General features: G+C 38.5%; 1 protein-coding gene across 1 annotated transcript in view; it reads right to left on the reverse strand.

Moving 5' to 3' along the window:
- LOC127967014 (NACHT, LRR and PYD domains-containing protein 12-like) overlaps positions 1–24,405 on the reverse strand; it is a 113,919-nt gene that overhangs the window by 38,796 nt on the left and 50,718 nt on the right. The window contains exons 7-8 of the mRNA XM_052568291.1: positions 6,124–7,924; positions 4,269–4,442 (exon numbers count right to left, since the gene is read on the reverse strand). Of these exons, the coding sequence (XP_052424251.1) occupies positions 4,269–4,442; positions 6,124–7,924 (1,975 nt within the window). The remainder of the gene's footprint in view (positions 1–4,268; positions 4,443–6,123; positions 7,925–24,405) is intronic.

The following is a 24,405-nucleotide window of genomic DNA, read 5'->3' on the forward strand; positions in this document are numbered from 1 at the left end:
GAGTCTACGTTACATCACTTTTAATTGACATGCCTTGGCTACCGTTTGTGGCTCACATCAAATTCAAGCTATTGAAGCATTCATGCTACAGAACAACCACATTCTCTACACCCTTCTACCTCTTTTATGAATGAACATACCTCAAGAATCCTGCAATTTATGATTCAAAAATCACTTTCTAAAATGTTTTCATTCATTGTTCCTTGCTGATGTAATGATCTTTCTAACCTTATCCAGAAATAACAAATATTTAAGAAAAACTTAATTCAAGAAACTTCTCTGTAAACACTTAACTGTGTGAGATTACACATTTATAAAATGTTAAATTTAGGTTCCAATATAATAGTAGACATTATGGGGTAATAAAGCTGACATCCAAGAAGATCAAATAAGGAAAATCAAGTGTCTGAGAAAATTAACCTTTTGTCTTCATGCAGTTCCTGACGATTGGGCAAGGTCCCAAGATAAAGGTGCTATGATAATGTGAAGGTATGGGTGATACTGTCAGGCACCTCTGTATTTACATGACACTGTTATGCTGAAGAGATCAAGGCTGGGAAAATGCCAGTGTCTGGCATCACACCAAGTGTTGGTGAGTGTAACTCCATCCAAAAGAACCTTTAAGACCAGAAAAAAATTTTTATCCTCTGCGCCGTCAGAGAAGAGTTAACAGACAGCTGTAGGGTTTGGTTAACTAAGTTATCCTCTAAAAAAATTATTTTAGAGATGAAAGATATCCTCTGTTCAGGCAGGGAAGATTAGCATCACATGCTAATATTGTGTTACCCTCTGTCTCGGCAGGGAAATTTAGCGTAAAGTGCTAGAATTTGTGTTATCCTCTGTGTTGGCAGAGAAGAATTGTTAATATTTGGTACCCTCTGTTGATCAGAGAAGTTTTAGTGTTTTGATTGTGTTGTAAAACAAGAAACTCACAAAATCTTTTGAAAGAATGCTAGATTGATCCCCACAACTGAAAAAGGTGGTCTCGCGACTCCTTTGTGGTCTGATAGCAAATTCAAATCACTGTTAGGTGTGCAAATGAACCTAATAGTCACTGAGAAAGTTAGACAAGAACTAACTCAGAAATATGATATCCATCCAGACAAGACTTGGTCTGTAGATGAGTGTAAAAAGGTACTAAGAGAATGTATCTGAAAGGCATTATCTGCTGGCACAGAGAATTTGCCTTAGCGCTAGCTACACAACAGTCTCAGCGTAACTCAGAACTAGAGGAACTGAACAAAGAGCTCAGAGCTAGAGTATCCTCTTTGACTAAGAAGTTGAACCGTAAAGCTGCAGCAAAAACTGATTTGGAAGAAGTTAGTCAGACTGATAGCATTTATCCTGACTTAAAAACTTTCTTTGAAACAGATGTAGCCATCCAGTCATTAACTGATGTGCCTGTAGATTGTGTAAAGGTATGTGGCGCTAGGAGAAGATCTCAGAGAATTGAGGGAACTGAAAGTGTTCCTCCCAACTCTTCTATAGGCCGAGTACAAACTGTTGACAAACTGCTAAGACCTGAATATATAGAGAGACTATCCCAGAGCTATCCCTCTGCATGCACAAATGTTACTGAATTTAGAAGAGCATTGATCAGCAAAATGAATCTCTTTGACATGTCGTTAGCAGAAGTCACACAGCTGATGTCACAAATTCTAACTGAACAGAAGGAGGCTGAAACTGTGAGTGAATACACTGAAAGATTTTGTCAGTCAGCAGTAACTTACAGTGGAATAGTTGATGATCCTGAAAGTGTGTTAGAGGACAAGAGACCATTAGTCCGCATCTGGTCAGATGGCTTTGTAGCAGAGTACAGGAAAGCCTTGCCATTCCTAGATCTAACTTGGTCTCACAAAACTCTCAGAAGTAATCTAGACAGTTTAGCTACTTGGGAAAGAAACTCTGATGTCAAAGCCAGAGTAAAGATTTCAGCAGCATCTTTTAAGATCAAAACAGAGAACCGACAGAAACATAAAAGTCCTAAGAAGGAGGGCAGTTGTCATTTTTGTGGTAAAACTGGACACTGGATGAAAGAGTGCAGAAAAAGCAAGAAGACATTAAGAGAAATGAACAGCTTTACTCAGCTCCTACTCAGTCTACTTACCACTCTGAAGCTGCCCCTCCCCACATCACCTAAAAAGGGCTGTGAGTGCTAAACTTCCCCAGTAATGTACAACAGAGATGAAAGATCCTTTGTAAATAAAACTACAGGAAGCTGACTGTCACTTCCTTTCATTGAGAAAACGTTAAGTACACTTACAGCCTACAAAGCTATACTAAAGCACACTCCAGTCACTAACCTATTCTTTTTGGGTAGTGATGTTTGTTATTATTGATGTTCAATTAGAGGATGGAGATGTCACACAGTAAAGTTCGCACATCAACTACAGGGACAGACTAGGAGCCCAGGGAATAACCGAAGTGCAACAGGCCTCGGGGGCCAACCCTGTGGTGAAGACTTCCTCATAGGTTTCCCCTATCCATAGCTTTATCCCCACATCACTGGTCCATAGTTCTCAAATTTACTTAAACCTAGATTGAGAAAAACACTATACGACCACCAGACTTAAAACCACTATACGATCTACAGAAGTCTATGCATGAATACTGCTGGTCTGCTGTTTCTTTGTTTTCTTGTGTTTCAGGTATGTGTGCATGTCAAGTCATTTCCATATGTGACACCCTGGTGTAAAGCATCACTTCAGACATACATGAACAAGCTTCATGAGGACAAAGAGTCATCTGAGGCAATCTATGTAGGAAATGGACTACAGAAAACAGACTTCCACTCTTATGCTACATGGTTTTCTGTGTCAACATGTAGTTTCCACGACATGTTAACATCTATGTCATATGTTTCAACAGTTATGTTTCTAAAAAACCTATTAGACCTAAGTAAATCTAGGACAGGACACATAATAAGATATGTGTGCATGTAACCTTTTCAGGTTACATGACTGTGGGATGGGGCTTATATTAAGAAACATAGGCCATAGAATGGACTTATGAAAGTCCATTCTATGCCAGTGTCTGGCATTTTCCTGATTCCATTTGCATGCTTTGCTTAGGTTGTCTCCACCTCTGTATATCCCGCCCCCTTGAAATGTATATAATCTACAATGTATTAATGACTAGTTAGACTTTTGATGACTACAGCACCACGCAGAGCGTTCTCAATAAAGAAGAGTCTCCTGGTCTTCGTTTCTGAGTTCCCAACAACTGCATCATGCTGACTTGGGAAAAAAAATCCTTCTTCTATCCTTTCACTATTTCTTAAATCCCTCCTGGTTTCTAGTTTGCATGATCCTTGACCATGTTTGAAACTTTGCATTATTAGAACTTCTGTTATTGACTCAAGACAAATCACTTGTTGAATTGCTCATTTTGAAGTCACTTTGAATAAAAATGTCTGGTAAATCAGTCTTTTTCAAAATATTAGGTATACAAATAAAAGTGATTATGCATATTTTTAAATAATTTTTTTATTTGCAAATAGTTGGAATCTTATTTTACTAATTCTAGTTTCTTTGTAATAAATTCTTTCATTCTCTTTATGTTATGCATTTTAAAATCCAAGTGATCCAAACTCATAGCACTTAAGATGTAAGATGGAGTTCAAGTGGAGCATCATTTACTGTGAACTGAGATGCTCTTAGACAAAGATGGCACTCTGTTCTAGCTTGTGCTCTTCTAAACAAAGTCTGAAACTTTGTATTACAAGCACTTCTTGTGTTTACTTGCCTCTTTATGATGCATCACTTATTGTATTCCTCATTTGTAAGAGTTTTGTAAATGGATAAATGTAAATGTATATAAAAATGTAAAACACCAGATTGTGAACAGCAAGTTTTATAATTTTAGAATCACACTAAGCCATACTGCATTCTTGTGATGTAGACAATTTCAAATAATGTCCAGGGAAGATCAGTTTTTCCTTGCACTTGGTGCCTGGTGATTGATAATTCTAGACCCTAGCTTAGATTCAATGGTTGTTTTTCACACAGCCACTAGATGGTGCTGCTAGCTTGTGTAGGTCTGTGCAGAGGAATTCATGCATGATATCAATTTATATGAAAATCCATAATTTTTCATCACAATATTTCAACATTTGTTTTCTTCTCAGTTGTACTCAGTCCACCTGAGTCATATTTTTTCATTTATTATCGATTGTTCTAACATTCCATTGAGAGCACATGCTAACTCTGCTGACAAAAAATTAAAGTCATTCATGATGACAGTTAATTATTTTATGGTAAACCATTTACCTCAGAATCTCAAGCTGACAGTTCAGACTCTTCAGTCCATCAGAAAGAAGCTTCACTCCAGAATCCTTCAGATCATTGTTACTCAGGTCCAGCTCTCTCAGGATAGAGTTTGATGACAGTAGAATTGATGACAAACTCTCACAAGACTGTGCAGTGAGATTACAGCACTGTAGCCTGTGTAGAGAACAAAAATAATAATAAAAAACAAATAATTTGCTTATTTTGTATGGTTTATATTCTGGAGCAAAGAAAACTTGCAAAAACCATTGACTAGTGTCCCATAGACTGCCAAGTAAGCTACACTGTCAAGGACCAGGAAAGTATGAAAAGCATTGTCAGAATTGTCAGAATTATTTTTTTATTTTATAAATTGTGTTCTGAAGACGAACAAAGCATTAAATGGGTTTGGAATGACACGGGGGTAAATTATTAATGACAAAAAAGATTATTTTGGGATGGATTAACCCTTTAATAAGGCGAGACACTGTAAGTAAATAGGGTAAAAATATTAACTAATAGTTATCACCAAGCTTCTTTCTGACGGCTGTTCATTAACCGCCCCCCCCCCCCCCCCAACCTACATTTCCTGAGTCTCTGTGCTGACAGGAGTTGTAGGTGGGAGTGAGTGAATGAACAGTGCTCTCTTCCACCCTCAATATCCATGGCTGAAGTGCCCTTGAGCAAGGCACTGAACCCCCAGTTAATTTCATTAACAATAAAAAAAATTTCCTGTGACATGTTATTTTTATTAAAGCGACGAGTGCTATAGGTGCACAATAATTAATCTTTAAACTAAACTACAGACCACATGGTATGAGATATATTTTAGCAAAAACAATGATAGATGATGCGCACTTTTATGGCGATAAGCGATATTATGGTGGACACTGCTGGATAACTGTACAACCACAGCTGCACGGAGGTGTTAATGTTGTGTAAAGTCATCTCTACAACATGAAAAATTCCACTGTATTTGAAGGACATAACTAGGAGAAAACGGTAAGATTTGCATGTTTCTTTTTACAATACTTTGTCAGTGACGTGCCAAATCAGACAATACACTACATAAATATGCGTTTATCTGTTTCCACTAAAATAGCTAAAATATGTTTATCTTATCAGCAAAACTGCATACATTTAATTTGAAATAATCTAAATTCTATTTGGCCAGTGTCAAAGAATGAGATTATCTAAAATATCTTAGAACTATTTGAAACTATTTTGTTCTTATGAATATTTTCATGTATTTATTCTAAAACATAGCAGGGATACTATTTCCCTACTGTCTCTGTGATAAACATGGTGTCACGTGCATGGGAATTCGCATGTAAATGATATGCAGATGAGGTTATGCATAGTAAAACAAGGCGTTGTAAGCTCCATATATGGTGATTTCGGGGAGGAGATGAGGTGCAGAGATTTTTGTGCAGGTTCTGGCATGCGCATAATTTTATAAATATGAAAACTTTTGGGTGTACGCAAAATCTAGCTTTTGTGCCTACGTAAAATTTTAGGATGAAATCTACGGAGAGTTTTATAAATGAGACCCCTGGTCTGTTACTTCAGTCTTTTTTCTTTTTTTTAAATATTAGAGTCAAATGTTTTTACAGAAGGAATTTTTAGTATCTTTTTTTTGTCACTCCACAACAACCAGAAAGCAATATATTTATATAAAAAGAAACACATAATAGTGTCTTTTGGATGTTTTCTTTCCAGTAGTCTTTATGAACACTTTATGAAAAGCCAAAAAAAAAAAAAAATCAACAGGTGCATCTAAAAACAGTCTTTTTGCCTGCAGTGTCTCCCCTTAAAACAGCTAACAGTGTATATAAATTAATATTAAAAAGACTCTTACAGTGCTCTTTTGGTGTTTTTGATGACTGGCAGCAGTCTCATCAGTGCTTCATCCGATCTTTTGTATTTCTGCAGTTCAAATTTCTCCTGAGTCTCTTCTGACATCTGGAGCAAAAACACCAGACCCGACCACTGAGCAGAGGAGAGATTCTGCCCTGAAAGTTTTCCAGAGCGCAGATTCTTCTGGATTTCCTCCACAAAGTCATCTTTCAGTTCATTCAGACAGTGGAACAGATTGATTTTCCTCTCTGTTGATTCCTCCATCTCTATTTTCTTTTTGATATAGTCAGCAGTGTCTTTGGTGTCCTCTGTTTTGAGCTCCAGTCCTGGCAGTAGTTCCTTCAGGTCTCTCTGATTGGACTCCAATGAAAGACCCAGGAGGAATCGGAGGAAGAGGTCCAGGTGTCCATTCTCACTTTGTAAAGCCTTCTTGACTGCAACTTTATGAAGTTTAAGCAGTGGCTTTTTGGACAGGATACATGTCGGTTTTTTCCAGGATTTAAGAAATGGGTTTTCTTTCTTGTTTTTGTTAATGAAAAACACATAGAGAGCAGCAAGTAATTCCTGGATGCTGAGATGTACGAAGCTGTAAATGTTTCTCACTGACATAGATTTTTCCTCCTTAAACATCCGGGTGCATAACCCAGAGTACACAGAACCTTCAATGGCATCTAGTCCACACTCCTCAAGATCGTCTTTGTAGAAAATCAGATTACCTTTCTGTAGTTGTTTAAAGGCCAGTTTCCCAAGCTTCAGAATAATATCATCAAAAGACATGACTTTAGGATTAGTTTCAGGATCATCGCAATATTTTGTTTCCATCTGTTGCTTCTGTGAAAGTAAAAAGTTTATGTACATCCCTGTGAGGGTTGTGGGTGTTTTGTCATTGCTCTCTCGAACCAGCAGAGGCTGAAGAACAGTGAGAGAGATCCAGCAGAAGATCGGGATGTGACACATGATGTACAGACTTCTGAATTTTCTGATGTGACGGATAATGTTTTCAGCAACCTCAGGACTGCTGTTTCTGATGAAGTACTTCTCTTTCTGCTCATCACTGAATCCTCGTACCTCTGTCACCTGGTCAATGTATTCTCGGGGTATCAGACTGGCTGCTGCTGGTCTGGATGTTATCCAGATGAGAGCAGAGGGAACCAGATGTCTCTTGATTAGGGCTGTAACTATCTTACTCACTGTTGTTTTCTTATTAACATCTGTAAAACGGTCACCCTGCTTAAAGCTCAAAGGGAAGCGACATTCATCCAGCCCATCAAAGATGAACATGACCTTATTTCCATCTTCAGGAAGAGATGTCAGCTCTTTAAGGCCACTAAAGCAGTGTGTGTGAAGCAATCCCATGAGACTGTACTCCTCTTTAATCAAATTCAGTTCCCGGAATGGGAGTGGAAAAATGAAGACTATATCTTGATTTTCTTTTCCTTTAGCCCAGTCAAGGATGAATTTCTTGACAGAGACAGTTTTTCCCACTCCTGCAATCCCCACTGTCAACACTTTTCTGTTTTGTCGACCCATATGGTCTTTGAACATGTCATTACACTGGATCTGCCTGTCCTTGGCAGTCAGTCTGTTGTGATTTGATTCAATCTGTATCACCTCATGTTCATTCGTTCTTCCTCCAGTCTGATTCTCCACCACATATAAATCAGTGTAAATATCGTCCAGGTATTTATTCTGACCCGTCTGTGAATTACCAACCAATATCCGCTCACATTGCTGTTTTAACTTATCCTTCAAGACCTTTCTGTAATCATTATGATTAGCTTTACTGTCCTCTGCAGCTGAGCCTTTGAGAAAATGGAAAAGTCAGTGTAAGTGTTAGTTATTGGTTTTTAATGAAATATTGATTATAAAATCTTTATGTAGACTCTGACATAGTATGTGATTCCAATTACAAAACTTGAAGACTGTGTGTTGCCTATATTCTAATTAATGCTCCTGAAGGGCCAATGAGTGAGACTTTTGCCTAGTTCACACTACAGGATTTTAAGCCGGCTTTAATTGGCGGAAAATCAACGGGTGATCATCGCTCGGCAATTTTTATGTTTGAATTACTCTACGATGCATCACTGAGGCTCGCTGACACATCACGACACCAAACAAATATCTAGCTTGGACCGGTCAGCCGTCTCATCATCACATGGTGTCAGGTGTCACGACAAGCTACAGGCAATGAGAAAGCAAGGCATGGGTTGAGGTCAGCGGAAGAAAAACTTCAGCAGCAACACGGCTTTATGGGATGATTGGACACAAGAAATGGAGCTAAATTTTTCAGAACAGATCATCATGCAAATAGCTTGGAGCACAAATTCTTCCCAATGTCCTTTTTGAAATAAACAACTCCTGTTTCATGTGTATATTCATTTCATTCCTGTTCAACTTCTCGAACATGTTTTTGTGAAAAAAAAAGTGGTTTGGGGACAGAATAGACTTGTTGGGAGACAGAATTGTCAACTCGTGTAGTGTGTTGATCATTTACGTAATGTGGCTTAGTGTGAACACCATAAAGACTTCAAGACAGACAATCAAGTGATGTAGTGTAAACAGCACAGCAATCTGCAGAGGTTTTAAGTCGTTTGGACACCCCTGTTCTAGACCAGTGGTAGGCAAGTCATAGGCTGCATTTACACTGCAGGTCTTGATGCCCAAATCCGATTTTCTGACTATATCCGATTTTTTTGACATCATCTAGTGACCCGTATCCGATTTTTGCATTTACACTATACAATGCTGAGACTACCAAACGTAGACGTTCTGACCCGGAAAAGGAAGTAAAACAACACGAAATACAATGGATGCCGATGCAAATAAAATTATACATTGTTTTGCTTTCCACACTATTTTGAAAAGTCAGCTAAAAATCAGCAAAACATTGGTCTCGTACGGCGGAGAAAAAAGAGGAGAGCCCTTGTTGCAGCCTGGGCGAATTTAGCGATGATCGCTGCAACATCGGTTCAAAGGGAGGTTTTGGATGCAGCAAAGGACTCAAGACTGGTGGGATCGCGTTGTTGGAACCTGGGGTCAAGAACTGTGGGTCAGCAACTTTCGTATGCGACAAGAAACTTTTGAAATGTTGTGTGTGCGGTTGTCACCAATGCTCTCTTACGAGGATACGACATTTCGCCAGGCAATCTCAGTGCAGAAGCGCGTTGCAGTTGGACTATGGTGGCTCGCGACAGGAGCTGGTTATCGAACACTGGCAGATCTGTTTGGCATAAGTGACGCATCAGTATGCCTAATAGTCCGGGAGTTTTGCCATGCCGTACGAAATGAGATGATGCGCGAGTACATCAAGCTGCCAGAAGGTGAGGAGCTCCAAACCGTACTTCTAGGATTTAAAAATCGACGGGGTTTCCCTCAGTGTGCCGGGGCTATAGACGGGAGTCATATCCCAGTCATCGCTCCACTTGAGAACCATGCGGATTATTTTAATCGCAAGGGATGGCATTCTGTGATCTTGCAAGCAGTTGTGGACCACAAATACTGGTAAGGACATACATAATTTATATTGATTTGTCTCCCTGGTTGTTGCTATGCCTTTTGCCATGTTATTGCGTTATTACGTGTTGTTTTTCATTTGTTTCTGTCACTGTCTTTACTCAGATATCATGTTTTTCTCTTTATTAATGTACAATTAATACCTCCACCCCAATAGTTTCACAAACATCAACATCGGATGGCCAGGAAGTGTTCAAGACTCCAGGGTTCTTCGTAATTCTGTTATCTACGAGAAGGCAGAAAAAGGAGTCCTCTTTCCAAAGTAATTTTTTCTTGTAAACTCAAATTCAGCCTTCAATGTGTGCAAAGCATACATAGTATAGAAAGGTATGTCCATAAACTATACTGAACTATCCCTGCTTTATCTTCTCACATATTTATTAATCATGCTAAAAGTTATTGTCATGAAGTATGGATCAATGATATTGACCCAATATTTTGCTCAAGAATAAATGTAAACAATGTAATAAAAGATGAGACAACATTCCTAATGCTGAACTTGTATTTATTTTTACTGTTATTCAAACAATTAACATTTTCCAGTCTGTGTATATATCAAACATTTTATACACATTACAATAAGAAAAAAATGCTCTTCCAAAAAAAAAAAATTAATAACTATAGTTTGGGGGAACTGACTGGCTTAGAGCAGATGCGGCCCTGTTGAGAGGGTGGAGGTTGAAGGGTGGTAAAGGTTTTTGGAGGTGGGGTATCAGGAGGTAGGAGGGGTGTACGATTATCTGAAAAGAATGGAGGGTGGGAATAGTGAAAGGGACCAGCAGAGACATAATCCTGGTAAAAGGGGGGACAGGGGTGGCCATCATTTTGGGGAAAACTCTGGCGTGTGTGATCCGGAGTAAAGGGACCAGGGTGGGAAAAATCTTGACTAAACCTAAGTGGGTGAACCTGATCTGGGTAATAGCTTGACCCTGTGGCATGGCCTGGGTGAGGTGGTGGCTGGTACGATGGTCTTCCTGCAAGAAACTGTGTAAACAGTGTCATCATCTTTAATTTGTGGGCGTGCTGGGCTGCTTGCAATTTAAGCTGTAGCTCAGTATCATCTGCCTGAGACAGGGCTTCTTTGATGGTCTTTGAAAAAACATCCATTGTGGATTCAAGCTTATTTTTTCGCTTTCTACGTGTGGTAGGTGCACCTGTAAAAAGACAAATGTTTTAGATAATGAGCTATTTGTTTGTTAACTACTTTATCAATTACTACACTATGAGTGTTGACCAATAACATTATAGCTGTATTGCTGTAATATTTATTTTTGTACAAAAAAATAAGTACTTAACACAGTGAATGAAAATGAAATTACCTATTTGTAAAAAACAAAAATTAAAATTACGGTTATACAAATGACTATTAATCCTACCTGATGTACTACGGTCTGGTTGATTTGAGCAAGGTGTTGGTGTTGAGGCCCTTGTAGGTACTTCTGTGGTGCTCACACTGGTTGAGGCTCTCTCATTGAATGATGTGGTATCACTGAATGAAGCACTGGTCTGACTCGAGGTGGTCTGTGGCGTGTCAGGGGGCTCATCTGTTTGACAAATGTTGACTTGTAAATTTACAAAAAGTGGCTGATATGAACTAAAGATATCAGATATTACTCTTAAGAAGTATGACTAACTGTGATCACATGTTTGTCTAGAGTCTATGATAACAAAAAAATAAATGTAATATAAACAACTGAAGTAATAGCCTATTGCATATTATATAATATTGAAGCATTCATCAAATTAGAAAGTCATGCTAGCTATCATACTTTGTAATGAATGATGGTAGCTGTAATACTGTAATTGCTAACATATTTTTCTAATCTGTCGATTACTGAAACAACTTTAAAATGTTAGACTATCAAAAAAAAAAAAAAAAAAAAAAACTTTAGTTTGCCCTTACCTGTAACGTTAATGTTCTCACACTCTGGCCCTTCACAGTCCACTGATGAAGCGACATCATCTTCTCTGAAGCTATCTAGTAATTCGGGTGGTCGGAAGCTTGGCCTGTCACCCAAAATGCCTTCCATTTTGTCGAAGAATGGGAATGTTGCACGGCTATTTCCACTCTTATTGTTGTGGTCTTTTATCGCTTTGTATTTGCTTTTTAAGCTTTTGATCTTACGTTGGCACTGTAGCCACAAGCGCTTAAAACCGTGCCTCCCCATATCTCGTGAAATGTCTTCAAACACGGATTTATTTCTATAACAACCATTTCATCTTCGCCCCAAAGACTTAAGAGACATGAAACCTCCGCATTGCTCCACTGTGTGTAGCCTTCGTCCTCCATCGCGCCTATAATAAGTCATGTGATCTCAGTTGGTGGTGTCCACGTGAGTTGACGTCACTGACGTACGACTCGCATTTACTGGGGAATATCCGATTTGTCTGCTTACATGGCACACGCAAATGCACGTATCCGATTCGTATCCGATTTATTACCACATATGAATGAGGCCTGAATCCGATCTGAGAAAATCGGAATCCATGCATTTTTTTCCTGCTTACACGTTCACCGGTCATATCCGATCTGTGCCACATGAGAAGAAAAAATCAGAATTGGGTCACTTGAACCATGCAGTGTAAATGGGGCCCTAGAGAGCTGCTGCCCTGCAGAGTTTAGCTCCAACCCTAATCAAACACACCTGAACAAGCTAATCAATGTCTTCAGGATTATAAAAACTGTAGGCAGGTGAGTTTGTTTTTCAGAAGTTTTACCTACCCCCGCTCTAGACTTAGCTCTGAATTTCCCCCTATAACTATGCAAACTGCTTCTAAACATCAAAGTTCTGGTGATGCTGTTTATGACCCAGACTTCTGATGAACGTACTGATGTTTATTTTTCTGATAACACGGTGTGACCATGTGTGTCCTTTTTCCTTGAAATGTCCTGGTCAGGATGCATGGCACTTGAGAAGGTGGTATCAGCAGAGAACGGTCTATGTGATGTAAATACATGTACATATAAGGTGTGTTTGACTTGAAGTGGCACTGAGCAGATCGATCGGTCTATGAGATTGACGTAAATAGAACATCATAAGTTCTATTACTTCTGTGAGTATCACAGTGTTTCTGTGTGATGGTGCCCTCCAGCTACGAGTATGAATGAAACAGACATTACATTAAAATGCGCACAGAGGAATCAAAATTAAATTGTTTATGACAAGTATCCGATTCTCAACCATAATTATCAGATTCCAAAATTGGAACCGATTTTTTTTTTTGTTAAATAAATTTTAATAAAATGCTCCTTTTTCATTCCACCAAAAATATGCCCTGAGTCCACCGTTGCTGTAGTAAAAAAATACACTTTTACATGCATATGACATAAAGATCATGACTTATGTGTCAGTCTAATGCATGTAAGAATTAACATTCTTATATCAATTTTGTTGTTAATTTTGAGGTTATTTCAGGTTCATACAAAGTTTGCTTCATACATTTAGTTTAAATGTACTGCTAAAGAGGGCGAGCTTCACCATTCAACTGAACTGTGTGTATTATGGGTTGAATTATTTTAGATTTTTGTAAGTCAAAATTTATGTAATAAAAGTCGAGTCAACGTCAACTAGTCGCTGATGACATCATTAATGAACAAATAAATAAGCCTGAACCTTGAGCTGAGACTCGAACACCTTGTGCACAGCTATAGCAGAGCTAGTAGTTTGAAAAGTTTCTCCATCAGCACCTTTGTCTTTTTACTTTTGGTGAAAAATAAATGTAGCTAAGTTGAATAAATACTTTACTTTTATTCAACTCAAGTAAAAGTACCACAATTTAATTACACTGAAGAAAGTAGAAAAATAATGAAAAATTTATTCAAGTACTGTAACAAAATTATTTGGGACATTCCACCGAATGGGTAACATTTCTGGCCCCAGGACATTAAAAATGGTTGGGACAGGATGGGGACAGAAATTAAATTATATATACCATTTTTATCGGACTATAAGTCGCATCAGTCCAAAAATTCGTCATGATGAGGAGAAAAACATATATAAGTCGCACTGGACTATAAGTCGCATTTATTTAGAACCAAGAACCAAGAGAAAACATTACCATCTACAGCCGCCAGAGGGCGCTCTATGCTGCTCAGTGCTTCTGTAGCCTACCACTGAGCAGCACAGAGTGCCCCCTCTGTTGATGAAATGAAATGAAATGTTTTCATTTTTCTTAGTTAATTTTCTCTTGGTTCATGTCAAATTAATTTTGATAAATAAGTCGCACCTGACTATAAGTAGCAGGACCAGCCAAACTATGAAAAAAAGTGTGACTTATAGTCCGGAAAATACGGTATATATATATATATGTATATATATATATATATATATATATATATATATATATATATATATATATATATATATATAATTTAACAGTCCTGTAATCTATATAGCCTATCAGTCAACAGTTTTTGAACAGTAAGATTTTTTGTTTTTAAAGAAGTCTCTTCTGCTCACCAAGCCTGCATTTATTTAATCCAAAGTACAGCAAAAGTATTAATATTGTGAAATGTTTTTACTATTTAAAATAACTGTTTTCTATTTGAATATATTTTGAAATGTGATTTATTCCTGTGATCAAAGGTGAATTTTCCGCATCATAACTCCAGTCTTCAGTGTCACACGATCCTCCAGAAATCATGAAAATATGCTGATTTGCTGATTATCAATATTTAAAACAGATACATTTTTTGCAGTATACTTTGATGAATAGAAGGATCCAAAGATCAGCATTTATGTGAAATAAAATGCTTTTGCAACATTATACACTATCTAATTCAAAAGCTTAGTCAGTATAATTTTTTTGGGGGGAAAATAAATGATATAAATGAATACTTTTATTCAGCAAGGATTCCTTAAATTGATCAAAAGTGATGATAAAGTCGTCATTTTACAAAAGATTTCCATTTCAGATAAATGCTGTTATTCTGAACTTTCTATTCATCAAAGAAACCTGAGAAAAATATACTCTGTTGTTTTCAACATTATCATAATATGTGTTTTTTTTTTTTAGCAGCAAATCAGAATATCACAATTATTTCTGAAGGATTGTGTGACAGCAGTAATGATGCTAAAAAGTGTATAGGCAACTCTTTCTCTAATTTTTAGCTTTTAATTGGCTTATAAATCTATAACTGCTGGACAATATAAAATAATAGTGATATTTTTATATACTCCAAACTCTTTTTTTATCACATAAGGTAGAATAGTTTCTATACTGTAATACATGCTATTAGCACTCAATTAGCACTGCATTGTTCATATACTTTATTTATCACCTGCTGGAGATGACTTGAAAACCATATATCGATTCATTCGTATGTTTAATGTCTTTGTGTTTCCAACAGTATCTGTTTTTCTATGAAAACAGCTTTTTAACATAGAGCGATAGCTGGACGCTTTTCAAATCAAATCAAATCAAAGTTTATTTATAGAGCACCTTTTTAAAACAGCAGGTGTTCACCAAAGTGCTGTACATACAATATAAAGTAAACAGTAGAACTAAAAAACATAAAAAGAAATAAAATATAATAAATAAAAACACAATAAAATATGCAATAAATCCAATAATGATTTATACCACACACTTAAAAGAACTCCTAACAGGTAACTCTCATACTGTGTTATATGCTGTACTATACAAATATGTTTTTAAATGTAATTTAAAAACAGCAAGTGAAGATGCCTGCCTAATGTACAAAGGTAAATTATTCCAGAGTTTCGGGGCCGCTACTGCAAAGGCACGGTCACCTCTGCTCTTTAATCTTGCATTGGGGGAAACTAAAAGCAGTTGCCCAGCAGACCTAAGTGCTCTGGATGGAGCATATGGCTGTAATAGATCTGAGAGGTATTTAGGAGCAGTATTATTTAATGATTTAAAGACTAAAAGTAAAATCTTGAAATCAATTCTAAAACGAACTGGCAACCAGTGAAGGGAAGCTAATACAGGTGTAATGTGGTCTCGTTTGCGTGTCCCTGTCAATAAACGTGCAGCCGCGTTTTGTACCCTCTGCAAACGTGTTAGAGATGCCTCACCAATGCCTACATAGAGACTATTACAATAGTCCAGGCGGGATGATATAAAAGCATGGATGACCCTCTCAAAATCAGTAAAAGATACAAATGACTTGACTTTAGATAATTGCCTTAACTGATAAAAACACGATTTAACTACCAAATTAATCTGTTTATCTAGTTTAAAGTCACCATCCATTAAAACACCTAGGTTTTTTACAACGGGCTTCACATATGACTTTAAGTCGCCAAGATCTACATCAGGGGTATTGATGGTACCACCAGGTCGAAACAAAATGATTTCAGTTTTATCTTCATTGAACTTTAAAAAATTAGAGGCCATCCAGGCTTTAATATCCTCAAGACATCTCAACAAAGGTGCTATAGAGTTTGCATTGTTTCGTTTTAAAGGCAGATAGAGTTGCGAGTCATCTGCATAACAGTGAAATGAGATGCCATGTTTCCTAAATATGGACCCTAAAGGTAATATATATAAGGAAAATAAAATGGGTCCAAGAATGGAACCTTGAGGGACTCCACATACAAGAGATGCAGTAGAAGACACAAATTCCCCAAGACGTATCGAGAAAGTTCTTTCACCCAGATAAGATCTAAACCATTGTAACGCGGCACCCTTTATACCAACACAATGCTCAAGACGAGAGATCAGTATATTGTGATCTATAGTGTCAAAAGCAGCAGTAAGATCTAACAGCATAAGAACAGCATAGTTACCTGTGTCAGTGGCCAATAATAAATCATTATAAACTTTTAACAGGGCCGTTTCTGTGCTGTGGAGTGATTTAAAACCAGATTGATACATTTCTTGCAAACCATGTAAGTCTAGAAAGGACATTAATTGTTTAAAAACAACTTTTTCCAATATTTTGGAAAGAAACGGAAGTTTCGAAATGGGTCTAAAATTAGTAAGAACCGATGAATCCAGATTGGGTTTTTTCATCAGTGGTTCCACTATTGCGTGTTTAAAATGTAGGGGTACAACTCCATGAATGAGACTACTATTTACAATTATTAGTATTTTAGGGCCAAGGGTGTCAAAAACCTTTTTTAGGAAATCTGGAGAAATAATGTCTGTGGGACAAACAGATGGATTCATTTTGTCAATGATGTCTTTTAAACAAGCAAGAGACACTGGCTCGAACTGATTAAAAACAAAAGAGCACACAGAGAAAGAAGACATATCAGCAGAAGGGTGAACAATATTGGCTCTAACGGTCACAATCTTGTCATTAAAAAACTGCAAAAAGTTTTCGCATGTTTCTTTGGAAAATTCCAAACTCATTTGTTGAGATGTATTTAAAACATAATTAATAGTGTTGAACAGAACACGAGGTTTATGAGAATTATTTGCGATGACATTTGAGAAATACCTTGACTTTTCCATTTTTACAGTTTTTTGATATTTAAACAAGCTGTCTTTCAAGATCTCAGACGAAACCTGCAGCCTATCTTTTTTCCATTGGCGTTCCGCTCTCCTGCACTCCTGCCTAGCAGCACGGGTAATGTCATTTAGCCATGGTTCAGATTTTGACTTAGCACGAAGAGTCCTGAAAGGGGCAACAATGTCCAGTGCATTCTGACAAGAAGTATAAAACAATGATGTTAACTCATCAGTATTATAATGCTGAGTGGACACTGAGAAGGCCATATTTGCGCTTTTAAAAACATCAGTAAACCGTTCTGCAGTTAAAGAGTTAAATGCGCGACAGCGACGAGCAGGAGCACATGGTTTAGCACTACAGAAACAAGAAATCTCGAATAACACAGGCATGTGGTCAGAAAAAGTAGCATCACAAACATTAATATTGTTAACAGGTAAACCACACGATAAAACCAGGTCTAATGTATGTCCGTGCTCATGTGTAGAGCTAGCCACAAACTGCATCAAGTTAAACGACTCCGTGAGATTTAAGAAGTCTTTAACCAATGGCTTGGAGGGACAACAGATTTGGATGTTAAAATCTCCAACAATTAAAACTCTGTCATACTTCGGCATGATTTCAGCCAGAAAATCGGAAAATTCGTTTATGAAGTCTTTATGGTATTTGGGAGGACGATAAATCACAGCGCATAGCACTGGTTCAGCTTGATTCAGCTCAAATACAATCAGCTCAAAGCTTGAGTAGAAGTTGCACATCACACGCCGGCAGTTTAATTTTTCCTTAAAAATAATCGCAATTCCACCACCCCGTCCTGTAAGTCGTGGAGAGTTAAAAAAGTCACAGTTTAAAGGTAAAACCTCCGAAAAGGGGCTTAACTCACCCTCGTTCATCCAGGTTTCAGTCACGCACAGTAGATCCAAGTTATTAGAAGTATAAAAGTCATTTAAGATAAAAGTTTTGTTTACCAGCGACCTGGCATTTACCAGGGCAATCCTGGCCGGAGCTGGGTTAATTGCTATCCGGGGCTCACGATCCAACACCCGTAGGCACGATGTGTTAACTCTACCTCTCCGGAAGCGGGGAGACACGGAACGGGGAGCCCTGGACTCCTTGTCTGCGTCGACCACCGGTACCAGCCAGGTGTGGACAGGATCCAAAGAACGCATGGAAATATAGTTGCAGTCATCTATCTGATACTCCGCTAATGTTCTACGGAGATTACGGGAAACTGCCAGACGGGATTTAATTTTTATCAGCAGGCCGCCACGTTTCCCCCGACGTTTACGTCGCTTTTTCTTTCGAGCAGGAAACGGCGTTCGGCAGAGATACGCAGGTAACTCATGCAGGTGAGGTACGGTTTTCGATCCACCAGAATTATAAATTAGCATATTTTCCATATTTAATCTAATGTTCAGCAGTATCTGGCGATCATACACAAGTAGAGAGTCCACATTGTTAAAAGTAGTTAGTAAAAACAACACAAACACGATTAAGGCTAGACACAACAGACGGCCTGCCCCACACACTGGCGCCATCTTCTCTTTTATCTATATTAGGAGTTCCCTTTCAAGGGAACTTCGAACTGCGTCCTCTAGGGGTCGCTACGTGGAACACCTCGTCGTGACTCGTGTCTGAAGCATACATTGAAAAAACACCAACTTGTTGGCTGGCGACAGCCTCTGATGTCACTACCAGCACGACTATAAACAAGCACCCGGAGAACATGTCATTTATCTTCTTCGTCTTCACTGACTGTTCTGTTTGAAGCGTGCATCTGAAAGAACTGTTAAGGGCGATCTTTCTCTGTATATCACGGCGACTACTATCAGGTCACTCTGAGGGGTCTCCTGGTCGCTTAGGGGTGCTGTCGCATCTAGCAGGAAGTGGAGGTGGCAGTTACAGAAGTCTTCTTGTATATGCTGCCTCAGGTGATGCTCCCCTTGCCAAAGGTTTGTAAAATTTTAGCCTGCCTCTCCCGTGAGATTCAGCGCATCTGCGATGCTTAGGAACCTTTAAGTACACACGCTAAGCTTTGTGTACTTTCTCAAAACCACATGGTGGTCAGTGTGCACGTGAACACTTTGCGCACTTTCTAAAAATCCACAAGTGGTAAGTTTGCATGCAAGACTCTGCGCACTTTCTGAAATCTTGTACGATAAGAGTTTTACGCTCCGCTTCGTTCCCTTTCTTGAGATGATTAGACCTTGGTTCCTTGGGCTCCATTCAGCCAGCGTGTATTTGTTTATAAACTTCAAGCATCGCTTTCCTCAACATGAGGGGCTATTTGGGTGATTCTCGTGGTAGTTTGCAGCGCTCCCCTTTTTCCAAAAAAGGGTCACCAATGAGCGCGCTACTCTGAGCCCGGAGTTCTCCTCTCATATGAGACTGAGTTCTCAGTTTTTTTCCCCAGAGCACTCCAGTATTGTTTCCATAGATCGAGTTGATGACTCTCAAACATACTGTGTACATACCATTCCATCTATGAGCTGCTCTATCAGAGTGCCACGAGAGCCCCTCCTTAGAACAGTATTTGAAAATCCATGCTATGGTAAGTGTGCACGTGAAGTCTTTGCACACTTTCTGAAATCCACACTGTGGTAAGTTTGCACGCTAGTATTCTGCGTTCTTTCAAAAATCCTATATGATGAGGGCTTCACGCGGTTGCTTCGTGCCATTTCTTGAGTTTATAAAAGTCCCGTTCATCTTGGGCGCCACTCCACCTATGTATCCTCGGATACCTATCTAAACAGGGTGTTTGCTACTAGAGATCTGTTGAGACAGCCCCTTCAACAAGCTTATGCGAAAGCAAGCGGTATCCCCTGTGTGACAGGCAAGACTTGGTACAAATGCTAGGTTCTTAGCTGTATCCCTTTAAAGGAATCTTTCCTGATTCCAAGCCTTCAGCTCTACCCTGGGCAGAGGCCCTAACAAATAAGTTGGGTATGTATGTAAAATATGTTAATGTATCATATGTACCATGTATTTATCATACTTGCAGAGTGCTAATCCACCACTAAGTGCTGCAGAGAAGCAGTGATTTTATCATGAACAATGTGATGCAGACCCAGAGAGGAGACAGAAATATTTAGAGAAGGAAAGTGAAAGATGGAAGAAAGAAGGACCTAGAATCAGGCAGCAAGAAACTAATCAATGATTTCAGTCAGGGAGAAAAGTAAACGTCTTATCATAGAGGCTTACCATAGATCAAGGACAGGAAAGAAGCCCTCCAAACACCTTGTTACCAATAGTTTACTTAATTACATGACTTTAAAAAATTATAATCTTGTAGTTTGGGTCTCCTGTAAAATAAAAAATTGCTTTGCATTTTTTTAAAATTACACTTTGTTTGCTTGTGTGGTGGGAAAGCCCTTTACCTTCCCTTATAATTATGTGGATCGTAAGCCAATTGGCTGTCACCATGGAGATATAAAGTGCGATAGACCTGCGCTTTAGGTCAACGTCATTTGTTGACGTCACTGACGCACCGCAAACACTTTACTGTGGCTGCTTCCGGCATCAGGTGTGGAAATTAGAGTGGTAGGAACGCTTGGTGACTTTATGAGATTGGTTTTAAATTTAGTAACTAATTGTCCTGGGTTGCGTGTGTCTTTCTTGCACCTTAGTAAGTTCCTCATGGTCATTTCCTCTCGTAAAGTGTGAGTCAGCTGTTCCGTTTCTTGTGCGGACGCACTGCTGCTGTGACTACCGTTGTTGGGTGTGTGTGTGCTACTGATTATGCACGCAACCATATTCATCATTGGTAGGTCTAACTGGCGTTTACTAAGTTCGGGTGAGGCTTTATAACAGTAATATTAAATGGTGACCTATTTTATTCCAGGTGCTCGCCCAGAAATGTTGAGCGTAAGCTGATTGCTTGATCGCCATTCCCTCTCTTGTGATTCAAATCAATGGATTCGTTTCTCCTGCAGATCTCGCACTGCTGCTGCGACTGCTAGTTGGGCGCGTTTCACGTCCTGCCCACGGATAACATTGCTGTTTTGTTTTGTGTTGATTTTGTTTTTTCTATTTGTTTTTGTATTTTTCTAGTTTGTATTTTGTTTTGCTGCTTAGTTAATTATTGTAACTTGATTGAGATCGGTTTGGTTTATTTTTCTGTAAACTGTTAACACCAGTTTGCTGTATTTTCCGGCAAGCTGTTGAGGTCAATCTGGTTTATTTTCTGTAAACTAAAATCCATTGTCTTGCTTTTACATCTCTTTAACTATTTTTGTTTAATTTAGTCGTTTGATTTATGATTTGTAATTTTGGGGCAACTAGGCCTTGTACATTTCTCTTCCAGTTTTGTTCATTCTTATTTTGGGTTTTGTTTAATTAAAATCAATATACGGCAATCCAGCGCCTTAATAATTCTGTGTGCATTTTTAGTGACTCGTATTAAGATTGCTCTGTTCTTGTGCCGCAGGATCTGGGTGCCAAAGGCAGGGAGGCCGGCTCTATTCCCTTCTAAGCGGTGGTGGTGTGTTGTTCACAGTGTGTCGTGTCCATCCGTGGAGTGTGGTGTGAGTGCGTGTGTTTGCGTGCACTGGTGAAAGGAATGATTTCTCTGCTATAGGCAGCCTAATCTCTGATAGCCTGACCCTGCTGGTTAGTGATGTGTCGTTCGTGAACGAATCGTTCTTTTTGAATGAATCTTTTGGGTGAACGAATCGTTCTCGTTCACGTAATCCACTGACTCATATTTCTTGTTCAGTGAAGTTCCTCCCTCCACAGCAGCGCGGCGCTATAAGCAGCGCATGCGCAGCTCAGTGAACCGGGTAACAATCATTTCATCCTGTCAAAGAATTACTCAACCTCGAGCCAATAGCCTTCGAGTATGAGATGTGACAGAGTATGTGATTTGTTGAATGTAGTGAACGAATACGCCCTTCAATGAACAAGTTTCATATGAGTCTGAACTAGATCTAGAGATCTTATCGTTCGTGAACGAAATGACTGAACTGGTACCCATGTCGTTCGTGAATGAGTTGAATGAGCTGATACATCTCGTTCGTGAATGAAATGACTGAACTGGCACATATGTCGTTCGTGCACGAGTTGAATGATACATCTCGTTCGTGAATGAAATGACTGACCTGATGGTCAAGGTATATTCTGGCAAACCGTTTACCAATCACGTTTCTCAATCGGCAAAGCACATGTCGTTCGTGCACGAGTTGAATGATTTAGTAAATCTCGTTCGTGAATGAAATGACTGAACTGGCACACATGTCATTCGTGAACGAGCTGAAAGAACGGATACATGTCGTTTGTGAACGAAATTAACTGGTACATAGCTTATCTCGTTCGTGAACTAAATGAATGAGAGTAAACCGGTGGTCAGTCTGCCATTTAGCATGTCAATCTCGCAAAAATGCAAAGCGCAGTTATAAGTACTGTACTGTGCACATACGCTTGTTTTGATATTTAGCAACTCCACGTTTAATCCCCGATTTATGAATGTGAATATATAATATACAAACTGTCTGACCAAACACTTAAAATGCTAATTAGGCAAGAAAACCTTGTGCTTTGTTCATCTGAACAACTTAATTAGACTTTATATATTGAATGCAATTATACACACATTTTAATAAAGCCAGATCAGTTTTTGTTACAAGTGAATACGTTCGTTGACTTAAGACATAACACATAATACACTTTTTTTTGCCGTCTGCTGGCTTATTTTGTGTAATACGAAGAAATGGTGACTGAACGAATCAGTGAACGATTCTGAACGAATCATTTTGGTGAACGAATTGAAAATGAACAAATCTCTAGAAAGAATCATAATTTCCACCACTACTGCTGGTAAGCCCCAGTTAGCTGGTGTCTCTGTGACCTTTTCAGTGCCAAACCCTTATGATGAGCTGTGATTGGCTGAGGCCTGATATATTTTAACGAGTGCTTTAAAGTGATTGTGTAACTTAATAAAGTCAGCTGTTTTGTATCGTCACCCATGTCTCTGAGCGATTATTGATGAACGAACTTGCGTGTCCTTTTAGAGACACTAAATTTTCTGGGTGTAACTCCCTGAGTGGCGTATTTGGCAAATTATCCTTCAAATGCACCTCCGGGTTGCCACACTTGTTTATGAATATTTAGTGACAAATATAAATTATTAAAACATTTTTAACAAAGCAAATGTTACCAATTCGGTGGAATGTCCCATTTGTAATTAGTTGCTGATTGGATTGCAGGTGTTCTTGAGTCACCAACACACTGATTCAAATTATCCGGTCAGAGTGAGAAAGCATTCACAAATCACAAAGAACATGTTTTTGCTTTTAAAAATTCAAGAATAATAATAAAAAAAAAAACTTTTTAAGAAACCTTTTAAACTTTTTTGACTTGAGCACCACATTATTCAAACACTGTAGATAAGATAAGATAAGATAAGTCTTAACCTTATATATTTATAATGTTAGACCTAAATGATTTAGATTTAGATGTTACCACATTAATCAAATTTTTAGATTATAATAATGCATAATGCATTAACACATTAAGAGCATAAATTCAGTAAAGCTACACTTTAATGAGGCTAACTATGTTTCTGTGCTCTGGTCCGCTGCTGTTCTTCTCTGACATTGACCTGTTTCAAATGGCAAATGATTTAGTGGTTCAGGACACTGACGACTTGTCACCAGACTTTGGTTTCACACTTTGGTTTTCCCATATTTTTTTCCGCCGTCCATGTTAATTAATGAGTGCATTCACACTGGCAGAAGCGCGTGAGTGTCAGTATATACAGCACGTTCTATATTTGAGTCTGACTGAAACAACAGGAGCTGTTTTTTTTTTTTTGTGTGTTTACCATTTACACGTGAATCCCCATTTCTCAAACTTAAGAAATATGTAGCTTTGGAGCCGCTGTACAAACATTTCCAGGGTGAATACTCTGGTGCATCTGCAGCTGCAGTGACGCTGTAGTTACCTCACATGCTGCACAAGCGCCGCTCACGCTTGCAGTGTGAAACTGGAGTTTGCCACGCAAGTGCTGTCATTCATTCTCAAAACTGAAAGTGATCAAGACATTTCTCCAGAGCACAATGTTACAAGAAAGACTGTCCAGTGTCTGTCCTCGCAAAATCAACATTAAAGCTGCAGTGAAAGACTTTGCGCACCAAAATGCAGACGATTTGGAAGAGGTTTTTTTTGTTTATTTAGCTTGTTATAGAGTTATTCCTTTAATGTTTGTTTTTCCCTTATGTTTTTTTTTCTTTACTGTTCATTTTCTTATGGTTATGAGATGTGTGCTGGCCATTTGCCTACATGAATTTCTGAGCTTACTGTTAAAGGGTTAGTTCACCCAAAAATGAAAATTATGTCATAAATAACTCCCCCTTATGC

This window comes from Carassius gibelio, chromosome A4, assembly GCF_023724105.1.
Source record: "Carassius gibelio isolate Cgi1373 ecotype wild population from Czech Republic chromosome A4, carGib1.2-hapl.c, whole genome shotgun sequence".
NCBI classification, from domain to species: domain Eukaryota; kingdom Metazoa; phylum Chordata; class Actinopteri; order Cypriniformes; family Cyprinidae; genus Carassius; species Carassius gibelio.